The sequence below is a fragment of the Stegostoma tigrinum genome, chromosome 34 (assembly GCF_030684315.1).
Source record: "Stegostoma tigrinum isolate sSteTig4 chromosome 34, sSteTig4.hap1, whole genome shotgun sequence".
Taxonomy (NCBI): Eukaryota; Metazoa; Chordata; class Chondrichthyes; order Orectolobiformes; family Stegostomatidae; genus Stegostoma; species Stegostoma tigrinum.
The window spans coordinates 4,115,528-4,143,379 of NC_081387.1; the positions used below are offsets into that span (position 1 = coordinate 4,115,528).

The 27,852-nt window shown below is 42.8% G+C and overlaps 1 protein-coding gene across 1 annotated transcript in view; it reads right to left on the reverse strand.

Moving 5' to 3' along the window:
* LOC125446366 (uncharacterized) overlaps positions 1-27,852 on the reverse strand; it is a 281,544-nt gene that overhangs the window by 179,368 nt on the left and 74,324 nt on the right. Inside the window, 6 exon segments of the mRNA XM_059639405.1 lie at positions 10,638-10,672; positions 13,037-13,155; positions 19,718-19,864; positions 24,151-24,296; positions 24,663-25,672; positions 26,079-26,126. Of these exon segments, the coding sequence (XP_059495388.1) occupies positions 10,638-10,672; positions 13,037-13,155; positions 19,718-19,864; positions 24,151-24,296; positions 24,663-25,672; positions 26,079-26,126 (1,505 nt within the window).

The window sequence follows — 27,852 nt, forward strand, 5'->3', positions numbered from 1 at the left end:
TTTTTTGTTCATAAGCTTGTTTTATCATTAAAGCAAACTCTGCAGCATTGTGTTCTTATCTTCAGCAACAGATCACTTTGTTAAAACTGAAACAAATCACAATATGATTATCTAGGTTTCAGTCTGGGATCTGACTTGCACAGTAATAACATCAGCTGGGTTATAACAATCACAAAAGTAATATTTACACTTAAAACTGTCCATGAAATTCCACAGCATGCTAATGAACTTTTTAAGTTGACTGGACAATGAGGAAATGATGAGTTTGTGTGTATTGTATATGGTGAGTTCATATTTAATACAGGTTGAAATATCCTAAACTGTACAAATGAAACCCCATCATTTGGTGACATTTGCACTTTCTCCTGGTGGGGAGACTCTTGAAACACCTAATTCATGGTTCAGAAATTGAGGCAAACAATATTTAGTTTTGAGATTGAAACTTTTAGACTGTAAATTATGTAGTTCAGATTAGAAGGGAAACAACTGTATCAGTAGGACAAAACATCCACATTTTAAAATACCTGCTTTGGCAGGTATTTTAGTTAGTGTTGTGTCTGTGGTACAAATATCTGAAGAAACATTTTGACAACACTTCCAAGACAGGAGAAGAAAGACCTCATCTGTGCTAACAAGGTGTACAGCTGGATGAACACAGCAGGCCAAGCAGCATCAGAGGAGCAGGAAAGCTGACGTTTCAGGTCGAGACCTTTCTTCAGAAATGGGGGAGGGGAACGGGATTCTGAAATAAACAGGGAGAGAGGGGGAGGCCGATAGAAGATGGATAAAGGAAAAGATAGGTGGAGAGGAGACAGACAGGTCAAAGAGGTGGGGATGGAGCCAGTAAAGGTGAATGTAGGTGGAGAGTTAGGGAGGGGATAGGTCTGTCCATGGAGGACGGTCAGGTCAAGGAGGCGGGATGAGGCTCGTGAGTAGGAGATGGAGGTGGGGCTTGAGGTAGGAGGAATGGTTAAGGAGGCAAGGACGAGCTGGGCTGTGTTTGGCAGGCATAGCTTGGGCCCATGTGGGTACCCATGGCCACCCCCTTTGTCTGTAGGAAGTGGGAGGAATTGAAAGAGAAGTAGTTAAGGGTGAGGATGAGTCTGTGCTGTCAGCTTTCTTTTCAGCAATGAACCAGATTTTGATTTTATTTTTAAAAGTAAGCCCTTGAGAGATAAGGAACTTCCACTATTCTCACTGCTTTGTGCTTGGCATATTTAACACTTACTTCATGAATTTGGCTTAATTCACAAACCACTGCGAAACGTCTCCCAAGGATGCCCACCTCAAAGATCCGGAAAGACCTCAACGGATCTCTCTCCCACTTGCAAGCCTCTGGTGATCTCCTCTGCCCTGAAACTCTTCGCCCTATCTGCACTCATCAATCACAATCCTACCTATCTTCTCCAGCCTGACACCCCCTCAATTTATTTCCCAGCTCCCCTCCCCCACCCCATTTCTGAAGAAGGGTCCCGTCTTGAAGTGTAAACTTTCCTGCTCTTCTGAAACTGCCTGACCTGCTGTGTGAAGATAGGTGGAGAGATCACTGTGTGATCTCAGACTTCACCTTCTGCAGTTCTTCCTACCAATGGTAATTCATACCCTGTTATAATAGGTACAAATAAGGGTGCATTATTATAAATTAAGAATGTGTAATTTGCATATTTGAATTCAAACAATTCAATTGCTTAAGAAGCTCAAACCTTTGCATTATTTCCAAACTATGTCATTTTTTAGAGGTACCCATGCTGTAGTTGCCATTTTTCTTTGATTCTAGCCAATTCAACCCAGATCCATTCTTATCCCACAGATGTGGGCAGTAGGTTAATTCATCTTACTCTAAAATGTTATTTTTTTCATAGCTGTCCTGAACCTTGGGATACATCATTGTCCCCTAAATGTTTTCTTACTGTTATATAATTATTTGGCCTACTTCATTCCCAAAAATATGCCTCTCCTCCTATTGGGCTGAAACAGTGCTGCGGAAAATATTGGTGAAGGAAATATTACTAGGAATTCCTTTAGTTCTCTGCCCTTTACTCTACTACCATTCCAGTCTATATTCAAATACTTAAAAATCCTCATCCTAACCACTCAGTACTACTACAGCAAATTTACTCCTCCACAGCCTTTTCTCTAGTTGGTGGTCTATAGATTACACCAATCAAGGTTATTGGAACTTTTTTCTATATTAGCTCTAGTCAAATATAGTCTGTCCTTCTGATATTCCCCCCGACCTCTCTCTCTCTCTCCAATACAGCAGTACACTTTTTAATTGGTACTATCAGTAATGTGGCAATCCTTTTCTTCCTTTCCTATCCTTCCCGTACACCTGATTCACAGAAATATTTAAAATACAGTCCTGTCACTCTTTAAGCCAGGTCTCTGATGTGGATACAATATCACATTTTGTCATTATCATCTTTTTATTCATTGGGATGTGGCATCACGGTCTGGGCCAACATTTACTCCCCGTCCCTAAATGCTCTTGTGAAGGTTGTGGTGAGTTGCCTTCATGAACTATTGCAGTTGTTTTGGGAGAGACACACCCACTGTGCAGTGCTCCTAGACTGTGACTCAAAGACATTAAAGGAATAGTGATATATTTCCAAGTCTGGATATTATGTGGCTTGGAACGAAACTGGCAGGTGCTGGTCATAGAGTCATGAAGATGTCCAGTGCAGAAACAGACCCTTTAATCCAAGGCCAACCAGATATCCTAAATAAACCCAGTCCCATTTGCCAGCATTTGGCCCATCTCCCTCTCAGCCCGTCCTATTCATATATGCATCCAGATGCCTTTTAAATGTTGTAATTGTACCTGCCTTCACCACTTCCTATAGCAACTTATTCCACACACGCACCATCCTCTGCATGAAAACATTGCCCCTTAGGTCCTTTTTAAATCTTTCCCCTCTCACCTTAAACCTATGTCCTCTAGTTTTCCCCTATCCTGAGGAAAATACTTCAGCTGTTCACACTATCCATGCCCCTGATGATTTTTAAAACTTCTACAAGGTCACCCCTCAGCCTCCAATGTTCCAAAGAAGATAGCCCCAGCCAATTCAGACTCTCCCTATAAATCAAACCCTTAAACTCTGGCAACATCCTTTTAAATCTTTTCTAATACTTTCAAGTTTAACAACATCTTTCCTATCACAGGAAGACCAGAATTGAATGCAGTTTCCAAAAAATGGCCAAACCAATATCCTGGACAACTGCAACATGATCTCCCAACTCCTATACTCAAGTGAAATGTCAGTCTGGGACAGTTTATTTTCTTCACCTGTAATGACTCAGGAAGCACAGCTGGAAAGGAACATTGTTTATTGTTGAACACCAAATTAGAACCATTGTTGTGGGCATGCCTGGGACAAGACAGTTCTGCAGACCTGAGTCTGCTTTATAAAAGGCTCAGGTGATGAGTTCCAACTGAACAGGCCAAGCCTGTCACTGCCCAGAATGAGCAGCCTGGACCAGTCATTTGTCACGTGCTGTTTTGAGTCAGAATGTGCACTTTAATCAAAGGAGGATGAGCATTTTTGCATTTTATGTCTGTTACACAGGCTCATGTATATATACTGAGAGACCACATGGTGGAGAATTCATGGTGCCTTTTCAAGCACCTTTATATCCCCAGGTTTGTGGTTTAAACAGTTCATTGCTCGCAAATCACAGCTTATTCAAGGAGTTCTCAGCTGCTGGATCTCAGCTCCCCAGGAATTGGGCAGAGCAGGATTAATCTTTGTGCAATTAGGGAAGAGATCTCCAGTCTCTTTCTCTCTTGCTCCCATGTCACCTTTTAATGCCATTGCTGATGGCATTTTACTTACATAACAGCATAGGACTGTAACAACAAGGAGCAAGAGTGAACTATTCAAGCCGTTGAGCTTGCTTCATCATTTAATATGACCATGGCCGATCTCATCTTGGCCTCAACTCCACTTTCCTCATCACTGTCCATAACCCTTCAATTCATTTTGATTTAAAAATCTGTCTAAATCCTTCTTAAATTTATTCAATATCTTGGCATCTGTCACACTCTAAGGTAATGAATTTCATCATTTGATGACATCTTGATGGAAGTAATTCCTCCTCATTGCTGTTTTAAGTCTGATATCTCTCAGCCTCAATTTTATTCCATTCTCCCATGGGATGTCAGCATTTGTTGGCTGGCCAGCATTTGTTGCCCATCCCTAGTTGCCCTTGTGAAGGTGCTGGTGAGCTGACACCTTGAACTGCTGCAGTCCATGCTCTGTAAGTAACCCCACAATGCTCTTACAGAGGGAATTCTAGGATGTCGACCCAGTGACAGTGAAGGAATGGCAATAAATTTCCAAGCCAGGATGTTGACTACCTTGGAGAAAAACTTGATGGTGGTTGCATTCCAATGTATTGACTGCTCTTGTCCTTCTAGATGGAAGTAATCATGGGCTTGGAACAGAGTGGTATGGTGGCTCAGTGGTTAGCACTGCTGCCTCACAGCACCAGGGACCTGGGTTCAATTCCAGCCTCGGGCGACTGTCTGTGTGGTGTTTGCACATTCTCCCTGTGTCTGTGTGGGTTTTCTCTGGGTGCTCTGGTTTCCCCCCACAGTCTAAAGATGTGCAGGTTAGGTGGATTGGCCATACTAAATTTCCGGTAGTGTTCAGGAATGTGTAGCTTAGGTGAGTTAACAGGGGATTGGTCTGAGGGTCAGTGTGGACTTGTTGGGCCGAAGGGCCTATTCCCTCGCTGTAGGGATTCTATGATACTATGATCCATGGAAGTTGCTGACTAAGGATCTTGGACAGCTTTTTTCAGTCATTTTGTAAATAGTACACACAGCTGCCACTGAGCATCAATGGTGATGGGAGTGGAAGCTTATGGAAGTAGTGCCAATCAAGTGGGCTGAATTGTCCTTGTTGGTGTTTCGCTTCTTGAGTCTTGTTGGTGCTGCACCCAACCAGGCAAGTGGGGAGTATTCCATCACTTCCTGACTTGTGCCTTGTAGATGTGGAAAGGCTTTGGGAAGTCAGGAGGTGAGTCATTTGCCACAGTATTCCTAATTCCTGACCTGGTTTTGTAGCCACTATCTTTATGTGCTGAGTCCAGGTCAGTTTCTAGTCAATGGCATTTGGCAGCATGTTGATTATGGGGAGTCTGTGAAGACAGTGCCATTGAATGTCAAGGGGTGGTGGTAAGATTGCCCCTTATTAGAGATGGTCATTACCTGGTATTTTTGTGAAGCGAAAGTTATTTCTCACATGTCAGCCCAAATCTCGTTGTATTTGAATATGGCCTCCTTCAGGATGTGAGGAGTTGTGAGTGATGCTGAACATTGTGCAATCAGCAGCAAACATCCCCACTTCTGATCTTGCAGTGGAGGAAAGGTCATTGATTAAGCAGCATAGATTTGGTGGGCGGAAGGGCATGTTCCTGATCTCAACTGTGTTGTACGTTATAACCCATTATCATCTGTTTCAAATGATCTAATAGCCGTGATTTCCCCAAAAAATTGGGCAAACGCTGATAAGCTTGCACACAGCTATAACGGCAATCTATTTTAAAAATCATTAGAGAGTGTGAATGCAGTTCCCCACTACCACAAATTTTGCAGTCGAGGATCCCACATTTGGGGACATGACAGTCATCAGCACACCCAGAGTGCAATGGGATAGCCTTGTCCTGGGAAAACCACCTTAAGGAGATAGCTGAAGTGATACTGGAGGAATTGGTGGTGATCTTTCAGAAATCAGCAGGGTCAAGAAGGGCCCCAGAAAAATGGAAAATCGTGAATGTGACACACCTTTTTCAAAAGGCAGTAAGACTGAAAATTACAGGCCGATCAGCCAAATCTCGATCGTGGGTAAGATTTTACAGTCTGTTGTGAGGGATGAGATTTATGAATACTTTGAAGTGATTTGTAAAATAGGGTAAAGTCAGTGTGGTTTCATCAAGGGGTGGTCAAGCCTGACAAATGTGTTAGAATTCTTTGAGGAAATAATGAGAAGGTTCGACCCAGGAGAGCCTACAGATGCTATCTACCTGAATTTAAAGATGGCTTTTGACAAGGTGCTGCACAGGAGGCTGCTGAATAAGATAAGGGCTCATGGTGTTAGAAGCAAGGTTCAGGCAGGGATTCAAGATTGGCTGTCTGGCAGAAAGCAGAGAATGAGGTTAAAAGGTTCTTGGAATGGCAGCCGGTGACAAATAGTGTCCCACTCGGGTCAGTGCTGGGACCTCATTTTTCACTTTATACATTAACCATCTAGGTGAAGGAACCGAGGGTTTTCCGCCTAGGTTTGCAGATAATACAAAGACAGAGAGAGGGACAGGCAGTATTGAGGATGCAGATAGATTTGAACAGGTTAGGAGAGTTGGCAAAGAAGTGGCAGATGGAGTACAAATTGGGAAACTGTGAGATCATGCACTTCGGTGAGAAGAACAGAACTATTTCCTAAATGGAAGAAAATTCAGAAGTCTGAAATGCAAAGAGACTTGGAAGTTCTAGTCTAGGATTCATAGAATATAGAACATTACAGCGCAGTATAGGCCCTTCGGCCCTCGATGTTACGCCGACCTGTGAAACCAATCTGAAGCCCATCTAACCTACACTATTCCATTATCATCCATATGTTTATCCAATGACCATTTAAATGTCCTGAAAGTTGGCGAGTCTACTACTATTGCAGACAGGGCATTCCACGCCCTTACTTCTCTCTAAGTAAAGAACATACCTCTGACATCTGTCCTACATCGATCACCCCTCAATTTAAAGCGATGTCTCCTCGTGCTAGCCATCACCATCTGAGGAAAAAGGCTCTCACTGTCCACCCTATCCAATCCTCTGATCATCTTGTATGTCTCTATTAAGTCACCTCTTAACCTTCCTCTCTCTAATGAAAACAGCCTTAAGTCCCTCAGCCTTTCCTCAAAAGACCTTCCTCCCATACCAGGTAACATCCTGGTAAATCTCCTCTGCACCCCTTCCAATACTTCCGCATCCTTCCTATAATGCGGTGGCCAGAACTGTACGCAATACTCCAAATGCGGCCGCACCAGAGTTTTGTACAGCTGCAACATGACCTCATGCCTCAGAAACTCAATCCCCAATTAAACCTAACACACCATACGCCTTCCAAAGAACCCTAACAACCTGGGTGGCAACTTCCAGGGATCTGTGCACATGGACACTGAGATCTCTCTGCTCGTCCACACTACCAAGACTCTTACCATTAGCCCAGTACTCTGTATTCCTGTTACTCCTTCCAAAGTGCATCACCGCACACTTTTCCGCAATTAACTCCATTTGCCACCTCTCAGCCCAGCTCTGCAGCTTATCTGTGTCCCTCTGTAACCTGCAACATTCTTCTGCACTATCCACAACTCCACCGACTTTAGTGTCATCCGCAAATTTACTAACCCAACCTTCTACACCCTCATCCAGGTCATTCATAAAAATGACAGTCAGCAGTGGCCCCACAACAAATCCTTGTGGTACACCACTAGTAACTGAACTCCAGGATGAACATTTCCCATCAACCACCACCCTCTGTCTTCTTACAGCTAGCCAATTTCGGATCCAAACCACTAAATCACCCTCAATCTCAGGCCTCCATATTTTCTGCAACAGCCTACCATGGGGAACCTTATCAAAAGCTTTACTGAAATCCATATACACCACATCAACCGCTTTTCCCTCATTCACCTGTTTAGTCATCTTCTCAAAGAACTCAATAAGGTTTGTAAGGCACGACCTATCCTTCACAAAAACGTGTTGACTATCCCTAATCAAATTACTCCTTTCTAGATGATTATAAATCCTATCTCTTATAATCCTTTCCAACACTTTACCCACAACTGAAGTAAAGCTCAGTGGTCTATAATTACCAGGATTGTCTCTACTCCCCTTCTTGAACAAGGGGACAACATTTTCTATCGTCCAGTCTTCTGGCACTCATCCTGTTGACAATGACAACATAAAGATCAAAGCCAAAGGCTCTGTAATCTCCTCCCTAGCTTCCCAGAGAATCCTGGGATAAATCCCATCCGGCCCAGGTGACTTATCTATTTTCACACCTTCCAGAATTGCTAACACCCCCTCCTTATGAACCTCAATCCAGTCTAGTCTAATAGCCTGTATCTCACTATTCTCCTCGACAACATTGTCTTTTTCCTGTGTGAATACTGATGAATAATATTCATTTAGTGCCTCTCCGATCTCTTCGGACTCCACACACAACTTCCCACTACTGTCCTTGACTGGCCCTCATCTTACTCGAGTCATTCTTTTATTCCTGACATACCTATAGAAAGCTTTTGGGTCTTCCTTGATCCTACCAACCAAAAACTTTTCATGTCCCTTCCTGGCTCTTCTTAACTCTCTGTTTAGGTCCTTCCTGGCTAACTTGTAACTTTCAAGCTCCCTAACTGAGCCTTCACACCTCATCTTTACATAAGCCTCCGTCTTCCTCTTGACAAGAGATTTAACTTCTTTAGTAAACCACTGTTCCCTCGCTCGATCACTACCCCCTGCCTGACAGGTACATACTTATCAAGGACACGCAGTAGCTGTTCCTTGAACAAGCTCCACATTTCAATTGTGCCCAGCCCCTGCAGTTTCCTTCCCCATCCTATGCATCCTAAGTCTTGCCTAATTGCCTTTCCCCTAGCTATAACTCTTGCCCTGCGGTATATACCCATCCCTTTCCATCGCCAAAGTAAACGAAACCAAATTGTGCTCACTATCACCAAAGTGCTCACCTACCTCCAAATCTAACAGCCGGCCTGGTTCAAATCCAATGTGGCCTCGCCTCTTGTTGGCCTATCTACATACTGTGTCAGGAAACACTCCTGCACACATTGGACAAAAACTGATCCATCTAAAGTACTCGAACTATCGCGTTTCCAGTCAATATTTGGAAAGTGAAAGGCCACATAACAACTACCCTGTTACTTTCGCTCCTATCCAGAATCATCTTTGCAATCCTTCCTCTACATCTCTGGAACTTTTTGGAGGCCTATAGAAAACTCCCAATAGGCCGACCTCTCTTTTCCAGTTTCTAACCTCAGCCCATACTACCTCAGTAGACGAGTCCTCATCAAACATCCTGTCACTGTAATATATCCTTGACTAACAACGCCACACCTCCACCTCTTTTACCACCTTCCCTGATCTTACTGAAACATCGAAACCCCGGAACCTGCAACATCCATTCCTGTCCCTGCTCCATCCATGTCTCTGAAATGGCCACAACATCGAAGTCCCAGGTACCAGCCCATGCTGCAAATTCTCCTGGCATTGAAGTAGACACACTTCAAACCACCTTCATACCTGCCGGTACACTCCTGTGACCTTGAAACCCTATTCATGACCTCACTACTCTCAACCTCCTGTACACTGGAGCTACAATTCAGGTTCCCATCCCCCTGCTGAATTAATTGAAACCCTCCCAAACAGCATTAGCAAATTTCTCCCCAGGATACCCCTCTGGTTCAGGTGTCAACCATCCCGTTTGTCGAGGTCCCACCTACCCCAGAATGCGCCCGAATTATCCAGGTATCTGAATCCCTCCCTCCTGCACCATCTCTGTAGCCACGTGTTCAACAGCTCTTGCTCCCTATTCCACACCTCACTAGCACATGGCATGGGTAACAAACAAGAGATAACAACTCTGTTTGTTCTAGCTCTAAGCTTCCACCCGAGCTCCGTGAATTTCTGCCTTACATCCCCATCCCTTTTCCTACTTCTGTCGTTGGTGCCTATGTGGAACATGACTTGGGACTGCTCCCTCTCCCCCTTAAGGATCCCGAAAACACAATCCGAGACATCATGGACCCTGGCATCTGAGAGGCAACACACCAACTGCGAGTCTCTCTCATTCCCACAGAACTGCTGTCCCCCTAACTATGGAGTCCCCAATGACTAATTCTCTCCTCCTCTCCCCTGTTCCCTTCTGAGCAACAGGGACAGACTATGTACCAGAGACCTGTGCCCCATGGCTTACCCCTGGTAAGTCACTCCCCCAACAATATCCAAAACGGTACACTTGTTACTGAGGGGAATGGCCCCAGGGGATCCCTGCACTGTCTGCCTGTTCCCTTTCCATCCCCTGACTGTAACTCATCTACCTTTTTCCTGTATCTGAGGTGTGACTACCTCCCTGTAACTAATCTCAATTACCCCCTCAGCCTCCCCAATGATCCAAAGTTCATCCCGCTCCAGCTCTGGTTCCCTAACATGGTTTCCGAGGAGCTGGAGTTGGGTACACTTCCGGCAAATGAAGTCAGTGGAGACACTAATGGTGACCCTTACCTCCCACATTCTACAGGAGGAGCATGCAACTGCCCTGACATCCATTCCCACTGTTCTGAATTCCCAAACAGACCACTGAAAGAAAGACTGGCACTCAGCAAAAAAAAAATCAGCGCTCAGAACCTTTTTTTTGGTCAGAGGAGGAGGATGGGTGGGAGACACTACCTTAGTAGTGCTTCCGGTAAAGCAAGCGGCCAAATATATTACCCCACTTACTCAGCCATTCTATGTCCGCTCCTGCTCAGCGTGTGCTCCGTCTGTTCACCAGGTAAGTTTTTAAAGGATTAACTTACCTTCCCGACAGCCCCCTGGTCCTTAGTTTTATAATCAAAAAGCTTACCTTCCCAGGCTGCCCTTGCGCTTCCTTCTGGACTGCTGTCAATGAAAGAACTGAGAAATCACTTGGGGTAAACTAGCAGGTTGAGTCTGTCGCTTGGAATGCAAATACAACTTTGGCATTGATGTTAACAGGATTTGAATATAAAAGCAAGGATGTAGGGATGAGACAGGCAAGAAGGGGTAAGATAAAGGAACCTTGGATGACGAGAGCGGTGGAGCTTCTTGTGAAAAGGAAAAAGGTAGCTTACATAAGGTGGAGGAAGCTAGGGTCAAGTTCAGCTCTAGGGGATTACAGGCAGGCGAGGAAAGAGCTCAAAAATGGTCTGAGGAGAGCCAGGAGGGGGCACGAGAAAGGCTTGGCAGAACGAATTAGGGAAAACACAAAGGCATTTTACACTTATGTGAGGAATAAGAGAATGGTCAAAGAAAGAGTAGGGCCGATCAAGGATAGCATAGGGAACTTGTGTGTGGAGTCTGAGGAGGTAGGGGAAGCCCTAAATGAGTTTTTTGCTTCTGTCTTTATGAAAGAAATGAACTTTGTAGTGAATGAAACCTTTGAAGAGCAGGTGTGCATGCTGGAATGGATAGAGATAAAGGAAGCTGATGTGCTGAAAATTTTGTCAAACATTAAGATTGACAAGTCGCCAGGCCCAGACCAGATTTGTCCTCGGCTGCTTTGGGAAGCGAGAAATGCAATTGCTTCGCCACTTGCGAGGATCTTTGCATCCTTGCTCTCCACTGGAGTCGCACCTGAGGACTGGAGAGAGGCAAATGTAATTCCTCTCTTCAAGAAAGGAAATAGGGAAATACCCGGCAATTACAGACCAGTAAGTCTCACGTCTGTCGTCTGCAAGGTGTTAGAAAGGATTCTGAGGGATAGGATTTATGACCATCTGGAAGAGCATGGCTTGATCAAATGCAGTCAACACAGCTTTGTGAGGGGCAGGTCATGCCTCACAAACCTTATCGAGTTCTTTGAGGATGTGACTAGAAAAGTTGATGAGGGTCGAGCTGTGGATGTGGTGTATATGGACTTCAGTAAGGCATTTGATAAGGTTCCCCATGGTAGGCTCACTCAGAAGGTCAGGACGAATGGGATACTGGGGAACTTAGCTGTCTGGATACAGAATTGGCTGGCCAATAGAAGACAGCGAGTGGTAGTAGAAGAAAAATATTCTGCCTGGAAGTCAGTGGTGAGTGGGATTCCACAGGGCTTTGTCCTTGGGCCTCTACTGTTTGTAATTTTTATTAATGACTTGGATGAGGGGATTGAAGGATGGGTCAGCAAGTTTGCAGACGACACAAAGGTTGGAGGTGTCGTTGACAGTTTAAAGGGCTGTTGTAGGCTGCAGCGGGACATTGACAGGATGCAGAGATGGGCTGAGAGGTGGCAGATGGAGTTCAACCTGGATAAATGCGAGGTGATGCATTTTGGAAGGTGGAATTTGAAAGCTGAGTACAGGATTAAGGATAGGATTCTTGGCAGTGTGGAGGAACAGAGGGATCTTGGTGTGCAGATAGATAGATCCCTTAAAATGGCCACCCAAGTGGACAGGGTTGTTAAGAAAGCATAAGGTGTTTTGGCTTCCATTAGCAGGGGGATTGAGTTTAAGAGTCGTAAGATCTTGTTGCAGCTCTCTAAAACTTTGGTTAGACCGCACTTGGAATACTTCATCCAGTTCTGGTTGCCCTATTATAGGAAAGATGTGGATGCTTTGGAGAGGGTTCAGAGGAGGTTTACCAGGATGCTGCCTGGACTGGAGGGCTTATCTTATGAAGAGAGGTTGACTGAGCTCGGACTTTTTTCATTGGAGAAAAGGAGGAGGAGAGGGGACCTAATTGAGGTATACAAGATAATGAGAGGCATAGATAGAGTTGATAGCCAGAGACTATTTCCCAGGGCAGAAATGGCTAACACGAGGGGTCATAGTTTTAAGCTGGTTGGTGGAAAGTATAGAGGGGATGTCAGAGGCGGGTTCTTTACACAGAGAGTTGTGAGAGCATGGAATGCGTTGCCAGCAGCAGTTGTGGAAGCAAGGTCATTGGGGTCATTTAAGAGACTGCTGGACACGCATATGGTCACAGAAATTTGAGGGTGCGTACATGAGGATCAATGGTCGGCACAACATTGTGGGCTGAAGGGCCTGTTCTGTGCTGTACTGTTCTATGTTCTATGTTCTGAGACTCTATACAGCTCTGGTCATGCCACATTTCGAGTGTTGTGTGCAGTTTTTGGCCCCACATCTCAGGAACAATGTGCTGGCCCTGGAGCGGGTTCAGAGGGGGTTCACAAGAAAGATGCCAGGAATGCAAACCTTAACCTATGAGGAACATTTGAGAACTCTGGGTCTGCAGTTGATGGAGTTTAGAAGGTTGAGGGTGGTTCTCACAAAAACTTACAGAAAACTGAATCTCCTGGATGTTGAGAAGATGTGTCCAGGGGCAAAAGAGATTAGGACCCAAGGACACAGCCTCAGAGTAATGCAGAAAGTTGTTCTGACCGTAAGGATGCTCTGGTTCTAAGCTTAGAAACCATGCGACAACTCCAACGCAGTCCCCACTACCACAAATTTTGCAGACAAGTATCCCACACTTGGGGCATCGGCGAACCCAAAGCACAATGGGATGGCCTCGTCCTGGGAAAAACCACCTTCTTGATCATGCTATCTCCGCGGCTAAGCAAGGATGCCGTAAAGTCTCACCCGCTCACGCCCAACAACACCGGCTGTTTCTCATACTCACACTCACTGTTATTTTCTAAAAGCGAAACATCACCTACCGAACGTTTTCTGCCTGTCAGGCAGCACAATTCCTCACATGGATCACACAACGTCTCGATCGCTCCTGTCTCACTGAATATACACTCACTTCGGGGGACCATGTTGTGCTTATTTGCATCTCCCTTCCAGGAAACGCTCCATCCCTGCTTCATTCAAGCTGACTCCTCTTTCGCAGAAACGCGTCCCGAGAAGCGTCCAATACTCAGGAAATAAAGTTTTAACTTCACTCTCTTTTCAAACTCTGTTCACAATTGGGTGTGAACGCAAACAAACGCAATGTTCGAGCATTGCTCGTGAAACTTGAAATGTATTTTTACCAATTTCCCCTTTACAAAATTTTGTTGTTTTACTGGAGTGTTCCTATCTGCCATCCTCTGTGTTCGACCATTTAGATAAATTGCTTCTGGAGGAGTGGCATTTAAGATTAAGGATGCCAGGAAGAAGTCAATATTTCTCGATATTTTTTGAATGAGACATTAAACTGAAGCCACAGCCCCCTCTGGCTGCATATTGCAGCTACTCACAACGCTCTGAGTAAAACAAATCTCGCCTGTGGTTAAAATGTAAGCATCGTTTTCACGCATATCTGATTTATTTGTTTACACTAGATGTGGTTTACCATGAGATGTGGTGTATTACCACAGGGTGAAGATAAACACTTGCCATTTGTCTTGCTGGATTTGGACATGGATCAGTTCAGATCTGAGGAGTTGTGAATGATGCTGAACATTGTGCAATTATCAATGAACATCCCCACTCCTGATCTTAAGATGGAGGGAAGGTCATTGATGAGGCAGCTGAATATGGATGAACCTTGGACACTATCCTGAAGATCTCGTGCAGAACTGTCCTGGAACTGAGACAGTAGCTGATTGAAAAACAAAGGCTGCCTTTTGTAGTTGTTGACCCTTTCTTCACTCTATTGATGAATCTTTGTCATTTCTCCTGCTCCACATCTGCCTCCCCCGCTCACCATCATTGTGTTAGTCCTGTTTCTACCCCTTCTCTTCATTTCCTCATTAACATCCTTGTTCATCTCCTCCTTGTCTGCTCCACTTTCTCATCAATATTGCTGCTCCATGCCTTTCTCATCTTCATCATTTCCCACTTCACTAGTTTGTAATTGTGCCCTGTGGACCAAACTCTGGTTTATTTATATATTTCTCAGGAAGAATAGAGTCTTGAAACCAACTGCTGGGGACTTTCAGACAGAGTGGCAATGGGGCACTTGTTCCCTAACCAGTGTTATCATCTCCATAGACTATTAATGTTTTAAAAAGAAATATAAACTTCCAATTAATTGCCGACTGAATGATGTGGCAAGATTGCACATTGCAAATCTGTTGCCTTTTGTAGGGTGTCTGTGTTTTAACAAAAACAGAATTTAAACTTGAAAATATAGAAGTGAATACAGTTATTTTCCTTTGAGATTTTTTTTGTGCACACTAGCCATAACAGTTCTCTCAATAAAGCTGTCCCTGAGCCTCCTTCTGATCCCTACCAATTAACACCCACAACCCACCTCCTCCCTAATTAATGTCAGGCAGACCTCAGTGCAGTCACATGGCCCCTTTTATTTATCCCACACTTAAAACTTTCATCCTAAACTGTAACAAATCTATAAATGTCACAATTATGACATCTCCTCCTGCTCAAAAAATGAAAACTCATCACCATTGTAATCTGCTTCCATAAACATTTCCCAAGACATACCATATTTTGACCAAGGTTGGAGAGTGCCTTTTCTCTAGACAACATAAATTTAAATGTTTTACCTTGTTACCAAAACGGACAACTCTACACTTTACCTATAATTAGGTGCTGAATAAAAAAATGCATTAACCAGGTTTATCCAATAAACAACAAAATTATTAATTTATTACAAAATGAGTTATTCAATAAAGATGCAAATTGGATTTACACTCAATTTGAAGTGTGAAAGTATAAATATTCACTCTTTTAAATAAATCCTCAGCTAACATAAGACAGTTAAAGAAAAAGATAAAGTGCTTTCCCTGCAGTGATCTCTTTAAAAAAGCACACTAACTGTTAGTTCTTGAAGAAAAGCATGGGAAGTTGTGAAACATTCAAGATACCTTTCACTCAGTGTCCTGGCACACATACACAGGTGTCACTAAATAGTGTGTGTCACTAAATATAGGCAGTCATGACTGGCATTGTTTGATATGCAGTTTGGTCAGGAAATGCTGAGAATAACTCTTTCAGAAGGTTTTCGGAACAAGTTAATTAGTGTTTCAGTTATACTGGACACACAGAAGGTTTTCTCAGAATGTCAGAGGTTGAGCTGGATATTTTCTGTCTCTTGTCATGCTGTACTCCAACTGAACTCCAAACAATACCCAAAAAAAATCCAACTCATGACAGTCAAAAACCCAGCCATGTAATTTCCAGGAAATAGATCCAAGCAATTAGCTTGAACCATATGACTTCCAAAAAATCTTACAGAATAGTTTTAATCTGACATTCTATTGACCCCTTTCAAATCAAAAACAGTTTAGGAATCTCCTCAATCTCTTCAAACCATTTGCTGTCCACGATCTTATAAACAAAAATCAGAAAAATAGCATCTTCAAAACAACCAATTTAAAACACTTTAAATGTTACTTCAACATTTTACTGTTTGAGTAACTTTCTCTCTTATCACTTTGCTCTTACATTGTCCATTAAATAATTATCATCACAGCATCGTGATGATTCACATTCATCAATCCAATATATGTAACAGCTAAAACTTAAAATCCTTATTTTACTTCTGAAGAGGGGGTGTGGGTGTGATGGTGCATGCCGGCTGATGTAGGATGAAGGACATGGTCTATAAGTCAGAATTTAGGGAGCTAGATAGAAAGTTAGCCAGCAAGACTCAAAAGTAGTAGCCCCAAGATTGTTCTGCGTGCCATTTGCAAGTGAGTACAGAATTAGGAGGATGAGACAGATGAATGCATGGCTGGAAAGATGGGGCAGGAAAATGGGCTTTGGATTTCAGGGGCACTATGACTGGCTCTGGGAAGATGGTGCCTGCACAAGCTGGATGGATTGCACTTAAACTGAGCTGGGACAGAATTCCTTTGTGGAGTGTTGGCAGAGGTGTGAGAACCAAGGGATATCAGAGGTGAATAGCAATACTCACACAATACTTAAGAATACAGTTGGCATAGCACAGAAAATAGTAAGGTAACAGGTGAAGGGTCTAGGCCCGAAACGTCAGCTTTTGTACCTCTGGGATGCTGCTTGGCCTGCTGTGTTCATCCAGCTCCACACTTTGTTATCTAAGATAACAGGTGAAATTGGGATGGGGAGAAAGAAAGTCCAAAACGAGGTAACATGCATGTATGTAAATATATACAACACAGTTAATAAGATTGAAGAACTAGAGATGCTGAATATGATGTGGAATTACGATGTTGCAGCTGTGACAGAGATATGGTTCAGGGAAGGTCAAGACTAGGTATTAAATATTCTTGGGTATAAGTCGCTCAAGAAAATTTTTAAAAAAGGAAAGAAAGGAGGAGGAGTAGCAGGATTGGTTATAAATGGCATCAGCAGTGCCAGAGAAGGAAGATGTCTCACAGGGTTCACAGACAAGTCAATTTGGCTAGAGCCGTGGAATAAAATGGGTGCAATTGCATTGCGTGGCATAGTCTATATACTACCAAGTGAAAAGGATTTAGAGGATCAAATCTGCAGGGAAATGCCAGCATTATAGAGTAGTTATGAGGGGGAATTCAATAAATCCAAATATAGACTAAGATACTGGTAGTGTAAGGGGCAGAGAGGAGCAAATGTTCCTACACTGTGTTCAGGAGAGTTCCATCCAGCAGCATGCATTGTTGGACCTGGTTCTTAGAAATGAGGTGAGCCAAGTGGATCGAGTGTCAGTGGGAGAACATTTAGGAGACAGTGATCATTGTATCATAGGATTCAGAATATTAAAGAATGAAATACAACAATCTAGAGTAAGAAAAATCCATTAGCAGAGAGTTGACTTTAATTGAGCAAGAATAGAGCTGACCAGGATGAGTTACAATAAGAGATAACAAAGTGTGGAGCTGGATGAACACAGCAGGCCACGCGGCATCTCAGGAACACAAAAGCTGATGTTTCGGGCCTAGACCCTGGGTGATAAGACAATTAAGAGAGTCAAAAAGGAAATACTAGAAAAGACTAGCAGATAATATAAAGGTGGATAAACAGTTAAATATTGGCTAGAGGAGGAGTAGGGCCAATCAGAAACCAACAAGGAGACTTACAGGTGGAGGCAGGGACCACTGTTGAGATATTAATATTTTGCATCTGTTTTTACAAAACAGGAAGATGCTGCCTGGGTCATAGTGACAGAGAAAGAAACACTGTCACTAGAAGGTTTCAAATTTATTAAGGAAGAAGTCTTGGGTAGATTGTTGGCACTTAATGGTAACAAGGCACTGGAAACAGCTGCAATGTATCCACAGATTTTGAAGGAAGACAGGGTAGAAATTGCAGGGACAGAGGCACATTTTCAGTCTTGCTGAAGACTGAAGAATTGGAAACATTATAGCATTGTTAAGAAAGGTTGAAAGTCTAGTCTGAGCATTTACAGACCAGTCAGTTTAACTTCAGTAGTGTGGAAACTTTTGGAAACAATTATTCAGGATTGTATCAGTTATTGTATGCTAAAAGGTGAGTTGATTGGGAAGTGTTAGTTATTGAATACTAATGGGAAATCTACTTTGTAGATTTTTGGTAGAGGTAACAGATGAGGGTAACACTTAAGACAATGATTTCCAGAAGGTATTTGATACAGTTTACAACTTTTCCTGGTGTTATCTGCAAACTTTACAATTGTCCCCTGCACACCAAGATCCAGACAGTGTGGAACTCCAGCAGTTGGTGGATGGGCAGATTGGTGGCAGATAAAATTCAACGTAAGGTGATGTACTTTGGCCAGAAGAACTCTGAAAGACAACATAAAATAGGGGGTACAATTCTAAAGACGGTGCAGGGGCAGAGGGACCTGGATGTACAGGTGCACAGGTCATTGAAGATGGCAGGGCAGAGCAGGGATTTAGTGTTCTCAAGGCACAGAGTACAAGAGCAGGAAGGTAATGTCAAACTTTTACAAGAAACTTGTTCAACCTCTGCTGGGGTATTATGTACAGCTGTGGGCACTACATTATAGCAAAGACGAGAATACATTGGAGACAGTGCAGAAGTGATTTACAAGAATAGTTCTAGGAATGAGACACTTCAGTTACGAGGATAGATTGAAGAAGTTGGGATTGTTCCCGTTGGAGAGAAGAAGGCTGAGAGGAGATCTGATGGAGGATTTCAAGATCCTGAGTGAGCTGGATGGAATAGACAGGATAAAGCTGTTTCTGGTTGTTTAAAAAAATGAAAGTTGATGTGCAAATGAAGCAAGGGCATTGTGGAAAAAGAACCATTTTCATCCAACAAGTATTTAGGATATGAAATGCACTGCCTGGAAATGTGGTGGAGGCAGTTCAATATTAATGGGCATATGGGGAAAATGCAGAAGAATAGCACTAGCTAATACAGCTTTTACAGGCATAATGGGCTGAATAGCGTCCTTTGCTATAATCATCCTATGATCTTAGTTATTAAAATTATTCCTTTAAAATGGCAGAGAAATAGTTTTGTTGCTAGTTGTTCCTTATTAATGATTAAAATCTATGCTGTTTCCATTTCCTTGGTTAAAATACAGCCTATTTCAGACTGGGAAAAATGAGTCAAGAACAATACTGTCGATCTCTGATAGTCCATTTGGTTTCTGTAAACCACAGCTGCAACTTGTGGATTCAGAGGAAATTCTCCATCATATTTTCCGGATTCATTAATCCCTGTTACTCCTTTCAAGAAGCAGAATTCACCTTTTCATTGGGCTTTTGGATCATCCTGTTTGGAATCTGCCTTTTGATCTCTACTCACTTTTCATGGATATAGAATCTTTGAGGTTCAGATCATCAAAAAATGTTTCAACCAAACAAACAGCCATTATCTTTCCATATTTAAACACTGCATGAGAATTTTCCTTCTGAACTCTCTGTTCATTTTCTGAAACTCTAATATGCCCCCGCTGCTCCAAAATAACAGCTTTGGCAACATACATGTCCTTCTGCTTCAAATCATTGTCTTCCTTTGCTCATTAATGTGGCATTCTGCTGCTGTGTTCTGGTCAGATTTCAGTGAGATAGAGGCTGCAGCCACATTCAAAGTGGATAGAGACAGTTTGTTTGCAGTTGATGTTTAAATCCTTGTGGATAGCCTGAAGTGTTATAGTCCCTACCTGTCAGGATATGAACATTGGTCTCTCTGGACACAGCTTTAGTCGGAACAGTTCTTCCAACAGTAGAATTACAATTAGTCCCGGGTTCTCTGAGTGCAATGTCAATTTCAATTAATTTCCCATCTCCGCAGATAGCAAGCTTATTTACTACAATAAAATTGACCCAATTAATAAAATAATGCAAGAGCATTCCAAAAACAACAGACCAACTGAATAAAACAGGTAAACAGTTTCCATGAACTTGTATTAATACTTAATCCTTCAGTCCATTCTCAGGAGAAAAAAAAACACATCTTGTTAATGTCAAGAACTGACCCTGTATTCCTAAGAGCTTGATCAGAGAGAAGTGGTGTTCCTCAAGTATAAAATATCAATTGTTTGTGTTTTGACTTACATCGCTGAAAATATGCAGAGTTTTATTCGATGGTAACCATATCCAACAACAGGTACACAGCATTTTCTGGAGAGCAACTAGGCACAGTCACCAAAATCGCTCTTTTGATTTTAACATCCAGCATACTTCCTTCACACTTCCTGTTTCATGACATGATCAAATCATTCTTATTTCCCACACATTTCATTAGTATTTTGTTCATTACTATGACTCTCTCCAACTCCTGTACTGATCTACAAAAGCTTTGCTGCCATTTAGAGTTTTGTGGGTTAAGTTGGAGTTATCATCAAAAGAATTGCTTTCCTTCTGGTAGAAACTTCATGGCAACCCTTGGAGAACTTGATTCCTAAAATAATATTACTCCAAAACCTCTTCCATTAGTGACATCTCTACCAGGTTTTCAAAATCTTAAATTAACTTCATTGAACTAAATGATTAATCACAAATTATCTTTTTTTCTCCAGCAAATGCCACAAATGTCCAATTTAATTTCTTCCTGTCAAATGAAAGATGTTGTTGGTAGGTTTTGGCATTAAATACAGTAATTTTAACTGCACTATAATCTGCAGACTGTTCACCAGAAAGTGCTAAATAACCTTGCAGGGTTTTCCTATCAAAAGACTTTAATTCAATTTTTCATAGTGATGAATTTGTGATGTTTTAAGAATTATTAAATCTTTTGGTTTATGGGTGTTGTAGTTTGGAACAGTAACACTAAACTGAGGTGAATGAAGGGTTGTGTGACTGGTGGAGTCTGCCTGACAGTAAGCCTGAGTATTTCATCATTAAAGATCAGAAAATATTTAGATTGTTTTGTGATAAGAGAAGTACAAGGGATTTACATCTGGTGACATGGCAGCTATTTTACTTCTATAATTTTGTATTTTGGACATTTATAAAGAGTGACTTGTACCTGATGTAACACAAGGAAGGATGCTGAGTTAATACAGGAGCTTCTATTCTCATTGATGTCTTCTTTTAGTGATGTTTAGACAGTGCTTTGAAATGACAGCTCCCTCTGTGTGAGCACTGGAGGGGAAAAACACAACTCTCAGTGCATCAGAAGCAGGTGATCTGGCTCTAAGACTGTGTGGAGATGTTGGCGTCTGGTGAGATTAAGAGGTGAAACAGTCATGACATATGTCACATTGATAGGATTTGTTTCCTGCATAAGTTCCCTGATATTCCAGGAGGTCTTTCAATTGTCTGCATGTTTTATTACAGAACTGATCCAGATGCAGTTTCTGTCATCTGAAAGTGTGCTGCTGGATTTGGAGATATATTGATTGACTGTCTCCCGTGTACATGCACTGATGCATTAGGAGTTCCGATGAATGGGTGAACATAAAAAATAGGAGTCCCTCCAGCCTGCCCTATCATTCTACAACATCACGGTGATTTGCCCATGACCCAAATTCCTCTTTTGTTCTGGCTCCTCATTGCTGTCAACTCCCTGATATTTCAAAATTCCATTTGCCTCCTCTTTAATTTTTTTTTGATCTGACTTCCAGAACCCTCTCAAGTAGAAAAATTCCTTTCACTACCTTCTGGGAGAAGAAATTCTTTAACATCTCACTTTTAAATAAGTGCCCTCTTATTTTGTATCTATGTCACTTAGCTCAATACTTTCCCACTAGTAAAAACATCTTCTTCAATATCTATAAAGTCAAGCCCCTCAGAATCATGCATGTTTCCATAAAATCACCCCTCAGTCTTCTGAGCTGTAATGAACAACCTCCTAAGCTGTGTAGCTGTTCTTGATAATTCAATCCCTTCATCCCAGGAATCAGCTGAGTGAATCTATTTTGAACTGCCTCCGATGTTGGTATTATCCTTTTTCAAATACAGGGACCAAAACTGTACACAATGCACTGAATGCAGCCTGTACAGTTATAACAAGACCTCTCTACTTTTAAACTCCAACCCACGAGCAATAAAGACTAGAAGCCCATTTGCTTTCTTCATTATTTGCTGCATTCGCCTGCTTCTTTGCATTTCATGCACGTGAACACTCAATTCCTCTCTGCTGCACTTCTTTGGAGTCTCTCACCAATTAAACAGTTGTCTGGCTTTTAGCTCTTCTGACCAAAGTTCATAATCTCACATTTTCCTGCAACAAAACCCATCTGCCAAGTTTTTACCCAATCACTCAACCTATGAGCAACTCCGTGCAAATTCCTTATGTCTTCATCACAACATTCTCTCCCACCTCTATCTGAACCATCAGCAAATCTGAGTACATTACACTGCCACCCCTCCCCAACTCCCCGCTCCTCCAAGTCATTGGCAAGCCACGCAGTACATTCCAAAACAGGATTGCACAAATTGAAGATACAGACACCCACCAGTCCAGTAAATGCCTGCAACCATAACAAAGCTGATTCAGCTCTGGAAGAGCAGTGGATATGACCGATGAATGACCCCGGAGGTGTTGCTCTTGGGCAGGAAGAATAAGAGCAGTTGAATATTATTTAAAAGGGGAAAGGCTGCAGAAAGCTGCAGCACAGTGAGTTGGGAGTCCTAATGCATGAATCACAAAATGCTAGCATTCAAGTTCAGCATGTAATAGCCAAGGCAAATGAAATGTCAGCCTTTTGTTCAAAAAGAATGGAGTATAAAAAGGTATTGGGACAAGTGGATAAAGTGATTAGGAAGGCATATGGGTTACTTGGCTTTACAAATCGAGCCACAAAGCAGGGAATACAAACTGTGTAAAATGTTGGTGAGGCCACAGATGCAGGACTGTGTGCAGTTCTGGAATCCATATTATAGGAGGGCTGTGATAGCACTGCAGATGATGCAGAGGAGATTTACCAGGATATTGTCTGGGATGGGGAGTTTCAGTCATGGAGAGAGATTGGACAGATGGGAGTTATTTTCATTGGGGCAGAGAAGACTTAGAGGGGACATGATTGAGATGCATAAAATTATGAGGGGCACAGACAGGGAGAAACTTTTACCTTTGATGGAGAAATTATTGATCAGTGGGAATCATTTAAGGTAAGGGGCAGGAGGTTTAGAGGGGATGTGAAGAATGTTTCTTCACCCAGAGGGTGGTAGGAATCTGGAACTCACTGTCTGTAAAGGTGGTCGAGGCAGAAACCCTCATAACATTTAAGAAACATTTTGCTATGGGCCAAGAGCTGGAAAATGGGTTTAGAATAGTTAGGGAGTTGTTTTTGACTGGTGTGGACAGATGGGCTGAAGGGCCTTTTTCTATGCTTTACATCTCGAAAACTTGAATGTACAAGACTCCAAGCAGATCACATGTGGAATACTGTAAACAGTTCTGCTCTCCTTATCCAAGGAAAGGTATTGGAGGCAGCCCAGAGAAGCATTAAAAGGTTGAACCTGGATATGGAGATATTTTCTTATGAGGAAAAGTTGAGTAGATTGGGCCTGTACTCCTTGGAGTTTAGACGAGTGAGAGGAGACCTTACTGACACATAACAGACGATTAGGGGGGCTTTTCAGGGTAGATGCAGAGTATCACAGGAGAATCTTGCACCAGAGGCCTTAATCTCAGAGTGAGGGATCAGCCATTTAAGACGAGATGAGCAGAGGTTGTTTTTCTCTCAAAGGATGGGAAATTCATGAAATTCTTTACAACAAAGGCCTATTAAATAGGCTTGAAAACTATACTCAAGGCTCAGATAGACAGATTCTTCATCAGTAAAGGAATGAAGGGTGATAGGGAAAAGGCAGGAAAGTGGAGTTGAGGATTATCAGATCAAAATGGCAGAGTGGATTTGATGGGCCAAATGGCCTACTTCTGCTCCTCTGATGCTGCCTGGCCTGCTGTGTTCCTCCAGCTCCACACTGCGTTGTGTCAGCATTCCACTAGTTATGCCTTTTCCAACATGAAAGAGCCCCACTAATAGCAACTTTCAATCTTTTATGTGTTGACCAATCCTCAAATAATGCTGATACATTACCCCCAAAACCGAGAGCTCCTATCTTGTGCAATAACCTTGTATGTGGCACCTTATAGAATGCCTTTGGAAATCAAAATACACCACATCTATCTGTTCCCCTTTACCAAGTGTACTTGTTATACTCTCAAAGAACTTGAGAAAATTTGTTAAACATGATTTCACTTTCACAAAACTGTTGACTCTGTTCAATTGCGTGAATGCTTCCTTGCTCCTAATGAGTTCAATGGTGCCTCTGGAGGCTTGAAGATTTCTACAGAATTTTATTCATAAATTTCACACTTGTAGCATCATGGTGTGTGAAACCTCTAATGGACCAGGAATATTCGATAAGGTTGGAAATTCTTTGTCACAGATCATATGCTTGAGTAGTTTCCCCTCTGTGTAAATGGCTTGGTTGTACACAATGCTTGCTACTTGTGCAAAACATCTTTAAATGAATTCACCTCTCTGGGAATATGACACTGTTTCATAAATGTTGCTGACAGTATGAGGGAAAGTCTCACATCTCACACGTAAACTTCTCTTCTGTGTGAACTGTCTGGTGTATTAGGAAGGGTATCAAACCCTGTCACACAACTCACACTTGAAAGGCTTTTCCCCAGCGTGGAAGCATCACTGTGTCATGAGCGTCGATGATGGTGTGAAGGCTTGGTCACACAACTCATGTTTAAATGGCCGCTCCACTGTGTGAATGTGTCGGTGATTTAACAAGCCTGACAACTGCGCAAAGCCCTTATTACAAACTCTGCACATGAATGGTTTCTCCCCTGTGTGAAGGCGTTGGTGCTCGTGGAGGGTGGAGGACCTTGAGAATGACTTGTTACACGTTTTACATATGAAAGGTTTCTCCCCTGTGTGAACGCGTTGATGTGCACGCAAGTGAGATGAGCGTGAGAATGATTTGTCACATTTCTCACACTTGAAAGGCTTCTCCCCAGTGTGAGTACGTCGGTGTTGTACAAGTGTTGATGACTGCGTGAACGATTTGTGACATAGCCCACACGTGAAAGGTCTCTCCCCAGTGTGAACTCTCTGGTGTGTCAGCAGATCAGAAGATTGGGTGAAAGCCATCTCACAAACGTCACAGCGGAAAGGTTTCTCTCCTGTGTGAATGCTCTGGTGTCTCAGAAGCTTTGTTGAAGTTGCGAAAGCTTTCCCACAAACTTCACACTTAAAGTGCTTCTCCCCTGTGTGGATGGTCTGATGGACCAGAAGGTTTGATAACTGAGTGAAGGATTTGTCACAAATCTCACATCTAAACAGATCCTCTCTGGTGTGAATGCGTTTATGTGCACGGAGGTTTGTTAAATGTGAGAAAGATTTGTCACACACCTCACACGTAAATGGTTTTTCCCCTGTGTGAATGCGCTGGTGTGCGCGGAGGTGTGATGACTGTGAGAATGATTTCTCACAAACCTTGCAAACAAACGGTTTCTCCCCCGTATGAATACGCTGGTGTATGCGAAAGTGAGATGAACACGAGAATGCTTTATGGCAAACCTCACACTTGAAAGGTTTCTTCTCAGTGTGGATGCTTCGGTGCTGCACAAGAGTTGCTAACTGTGTGAATGTTTGGTCACATAGCCCACACTGGAATTGTTTCTCTTCCATGCCGCTGTTCTTCTGCTAACAGTTTGTACATCAAATGAAAGCTGCGTATCAGCCTGTGGAGCCCTCCTCACACACCTCAGACCGGAACAGCCCCCAACCTGGAGGAATGAGTCAGTGGGTCATGAGGCTTGATGAATGAATGAAGCTGTCACCACACTTGGAGCCACTCACACTTCTTCCCAGCCTCACCCTGACCGATCACCCACAGCTGAACCTTCAGAAAGGTTGGTTCTAATGGAAGGCTCCACACCACTGACCAATTTCAGATCTGATGATATGTCAAAGTTCCCATGACCCAACCGATTTCCAGATGTTGGTTTCACTGCCCAACCTTCTCTGTGTTGAGCAATGCTATGAACGGACCGGATGCCTTCCCAGAGTCACGCAGTTGTTCCTTGGGTGATGGTCAGGATCTACCTACGTTGTGTATCTTCTCTGTATTCTCTGGTGTAGAACGGTGCAAATCTTTCTGTAAACAAGAAAAGGAAACATGATTTCCTCCAACTCCCTCTCCTTCTTTGCTGAAGACGCTGACTCCTCAGAGACTGTTCCACAGTGAACGCCAGTCTGCTATTGTCTTGTATGGGGGGAAACAGATACAAGTCCTTTCTTTTTCCTCACCCTCTCTTTCGAGCAGGGATACTGGATACCGACCAGGAACAGATAATGTGAGTATTTTCTTTCCAGCCCAGCCCCCTTTTGTCCTAGCCACCATGGAAAAGACAGTGAGGTGAAGTGTAAAACAGGTCATCAATTCACTATGACCTAATGCAGTGTTGTAGAAAATAGTTCTAGTTTTAAGGTATGTATTTAATAAAAAGTCTGGAGAGATATTAATTCATTGGAGATTCTGAAATTTCTCACCTTATTTTCCAAAATTATTTAACACATACACACTGAGTAGGAATTGCTCCAAGTTGAGGAAAATATTGCTAAGTGTAGCTGACTTGAGGGTTCTGGTTTTTCCTGTGATATTAAATGCACTGCACTCACTCAGAATGCATATCACAAAAACTGTTATTAGCCACTGCACTGGACAAAATGGTCAAATCCAAGTGCATACTTTTGGGAAATGCTGAGAGCATCAGGTAAAATCTTTAAGAAAGGCATGAAATAATAATTCAATAAATGTGTCTCCAGCTATGGCAGCTTATTTGCTATGGTGTTAGATTACTGTTGATGAACATTCTGTCACTTTACTGATGATTGAGAGTAGGCTAAAGGGCCAGTAGTTGACTGCATTGGATTTGTCCTACTTTTTGCGAATAAGACATACCTGAGCAATTTTCCACACTGTTGAGAAAACGCCAGCTGTACTCGATTAGCTTGGTTTGGGGTGCAGCAAGTTCAGGACTACTGCCGGACTGGTGTAGTCTCAAGTGTCTCGAGATGTTTTTTCATTTCACATGAAATAACTAAATTGGCTGAAGACTGAAATCTGTGATGCTAGGGACCTGATGTGGAGGCTGAGATGGATCATTCACTTGGCATTTCTGGCTGAAGATTCTTGTGAATGCTTTGCCTTAGCTTTTGCACTGATGAGCGAGCCTCACCCATTATTAAGGATGGAGATATCTGTGAGGATTCCTCACCAAGTGAAATGTTTACTTGTCAGTTTGAAAGCCTCTGAGGGTGCAGAATGGAGGATTTGAGCGATAGGAAGAGACTGAATAGCTGGGGCTATTTTCCCTGGAGTGTTTGAGGCTGGGGGGGGGGGGGCGAGCTTATACAATCACGGGTGGCATGGATAGGGTAAGTAGCCAATATCTTTATCCCAGGGTAGGGGAGTCCAAACCTAGAGGGCATAGGTTAAAGGTGCGGGAGAAACATTTAAAAGGGATGTAAGGATCACGCAAAGGGTAGTACGTGTGTGGAACAAGCTGCCAAAGGAAGTGGTGGAAGCTGATACAATTGCAACATTTAAAAGATATCTGCTTGGGTATATGAATATGAAGGGTTTAGAGGGATATGGCCAAATGCTGGCAACTGCTTTGATCTGGCCCATTGGTTGTGGGGTCACTTAGTTGTGTCTGTCACTTGATGCTTATGTTGTTCAGCATGCAATGCCCTCCTACAGTCTTAATTTAACACGATTGATGTACTTTTTTGTGCTATTTTATGGAAAAGTTTAGTGGGAGCAATGATGGAGGGATTTGTGAAGACAGGCAACAGCGAGATCCCAACACAGAAAAAAT